This window comes from Triticum urartu, chromosome 2A, assembly GCF_056163025.1.
Source record: "Triticum urartu cultivar PI428250 chromosome 2A, HENAU_Tu73, whole genome shotgun sequence".
In the NCBI taxonomy this organism is placed as follows: domain Eukaryota; kingdom Viridiplantae; phylum Streptophyta; class Magnoliopsida; order Poales; family Poaceae; genus Triticum; species Triticum urartu.
Window position 1 is genome coordinate 459191509 of NC_141874.1, and position 2411 is coordinate 459193919.

Sequence of the window (2411 nt, forward strand, 5' to 3'; positions counted from 1 at the left end):
AGCGGGGTCCTAATGGAAACTAAGGGATATTAAGGCCTCCTTTTAATAGAGAACCGGAACAAAGAATTAGCACATAGTGAATACATGAACTCCTCAAACTACGGTCATCACCGGTAAGTATCCCGATTATTATCACTTCGGGGTTAACGGATCATAACACATAATAGGTGACTATAGACTTGCAAGATAGGATCTAGAACTCTCATATATTGATGAAAACATAATAGGTTCAAATCTGAAATCATGGCACTCGAGCCCTAGTGACAAGCATTAAGCATAGCAAAGTCATAGCAACATCAATCTCAGAACATAGTGGATACTAGGGATCAAACCCTAACAAAACTAACTCGATTACATGGTGAATCTCATCCAACCCATCACCGTCCAGCAAGCCTAGGATGGAATTACTCACGCACGGCGGTGAGAATCATGAAATTGGTGATGGAGGATGGCTGATGATGACGACGGCGACGAATCCCCCTCTCCGAAGCCCCGAACGGACTCCAGATCAGCCCTCCCGAGAGGTTTTAGGGCTTGGCGGCGGCTCTATATCGTAAAACGCGATGATTTCTTATCTCCTATTTTTTTTCTCCCCGAAAGCAGTTATATAGAGTTGGAGTTGGAGTCGGGGGTCTCCAGGGGGCCCACGAGGTAGGGGCGCGCCCTAGGGGGGCGCCCCCACCCTCGTGAGAAGGGTGTGGGCCCCCTGGTCTTCATCTTTGGCGAGGATTTTTTATTATTTATTGTAAGGTATTCCGTGGAGTTTCAGGTCATTCCGAGAACTTTTGTTTTCTGCTCATAAAACAACATCATGGCAATTCTGCTGAAAACGGCATCAGTTCGGGTTAGTTCCATTCAAATCATACAAGTTAGAGTCCAAAACAAGGGCAAAAGTGTTTGGAAAAGTAGATATGCCGGAGAAGTATCAGCGTTGCGGTCGCACAAGGCCTTGCTGACGATGACGGGGCCTTCCCATGGGGAGGACAACTTGTGCTGGCTGGCTTGCTGCTGGATGAGTCATAGGACGAGGTCTCCCTCGCGGAATCTGAGGGGCTTCATCTTCTTACTATGGTAGTGCCTCAGGCCTTGCTGATAGATGGCTGACCGACTGAGCGCCAAGAGGCGTGCTTCTTCGAGTTGGTCGACGTTGTCTTCGCGGGCTTCCTTGGCTTCGGTTTCGGTGTACATCGCGACGCGCGGCGAGTCAAATTCAATGTCGGTCGGGATGACAGCTTTGCCTCCGTAGACGAGGAAGAAAGGGGTGAACCCGGTCAACCAGTTTGGCGTTGTGCAGAGACTCCAGAGGCACAATGCCGAGCCAGCTACCAGGTGAACGGACGAGCGGCTCGACAAGCCGCGGCTTGATGCCGGATAGGATGACATCGTTGGCCCGCTCGACCTGGCCGTTGGACTGCGGGTGCGCCATGGAAGCCAGGTCGAGGCAGATGCTGGAGACGGAGCAATATTGCGCGAGTGTGCCCTTGGCGAAGTTGGTGCCGTTGTCCATGATGATGCTGTTCGGGATGCCGTAGCACACTGCAATATCCTTGATTAACCAGACGGCAGTTGGCCCGTCTAGTTTGTTGATTGGCCGTGCTTCGATCCACTTGGTGAACTTGTCCACTGCCACCAGCAAATGTGTGATGCTGCCTCAAGCGGTTTTGAACGGTCCCACCATGTTTAGTCCCCAGACCGCGAAGGGCCAGGTCATTGGGATGGTTCAGAGCGCTGATGTCGGCTGGTGGCTGCACTTGATGAAGCGTTGGCATCCTTCGCACTTGAGGACAAGCGACTCGGCGTCGTGGAGGGCCGTGGGCTAGTAGAAACCATGGAGGAAGACCTTGGCTACCAGGGATCTTGAGGCGGCATGCTTCCCGCACTCGCCGTGCTGTATGTCGAGGAGGATCTCGATACCCTTGTCTTGTTCGACGCAGCACTGGAAAACGTCCGTCGAACTGCGCTTGACGAGCTCGTTGTTGATGATGCTGTAGGCGGACGCCCGACGCTGCACTTGCCGGGCTTCGGTTTCGTCCATGGGAAGAACCCCGTTCTCCAGGAACTCCCCGATGGGCAGAGCCCATGATGGGGCCATCGCCAGGCGAGGACGGCCACCATGGAGGGTTCCAGGACAGCAGTCCCCAAGCGGGCGGCGGCGGCCCCCGGGTCAGGGACGGCGGCGGCCGGGTTGAGGACGACGGCGGCCGGGTTGGGTCGGGCAGTCCCTGGGACGCGTTCAGCAGCACCTGGACCAGGTTCTACAGCCCCTAGGTCGGGTTCTTCAGCCCCCGGGCCGGGTAGAGGCACAACCAGGTTGTCCGGGATGATGATGGACTCGAGTTCGGCCCCGTCTTGACAAATGGCTTGTGCAGGTGCTCGAGGGAGACGCCGAACAGGATGGACTACCGAGATGA

The 2411-nt window shown here is 54.9% G+C and overlaps 1 protein-coding gene across 1 annotated transcript; it reads right to left on the bottom strand.

Annotated features, from left to right (window-relative positions):
* Positions 1–1210: 1210 nt before the first annotated feature.
* LOC147985461 (uncharacterized) lies at positions 1211–2092 on the bottom strand. The gene is made up of 2 exons (XM_087541587.1): positions 1828–2092; positions 1211–1623 (listed from the first exon to the last, which is right to left on the bottom strand). The coding sequence occupies exons 1-2, from the start codon at positions 2090–2092 to the stop codon at positions 1211–1213; spliced, it is 678 nt and encodes a 225-aa protein (XP_087397713.1).
* Between the last annotated feature and the right edge of the window lie 319 nt (positions 2093–2411).

Excerpts from the sequence above, each read along its gene's own strand:
- LOC147985461 (XM_087541587.1), bottom strand. The coding sequence starts at position 2,092 with ATGGCCCCATCATGGGCTCTGCCCATCGGGGAGTTCCTGGAGAACGGG. Across the intron at positions 1,624-1,827 it reads AGCCAAGGTCTTCCTCCATG|TGGACAAGTTCACCAAGTGG; the intron begins GTTTCTACTAGC and ends TGCTGGTGGCAG.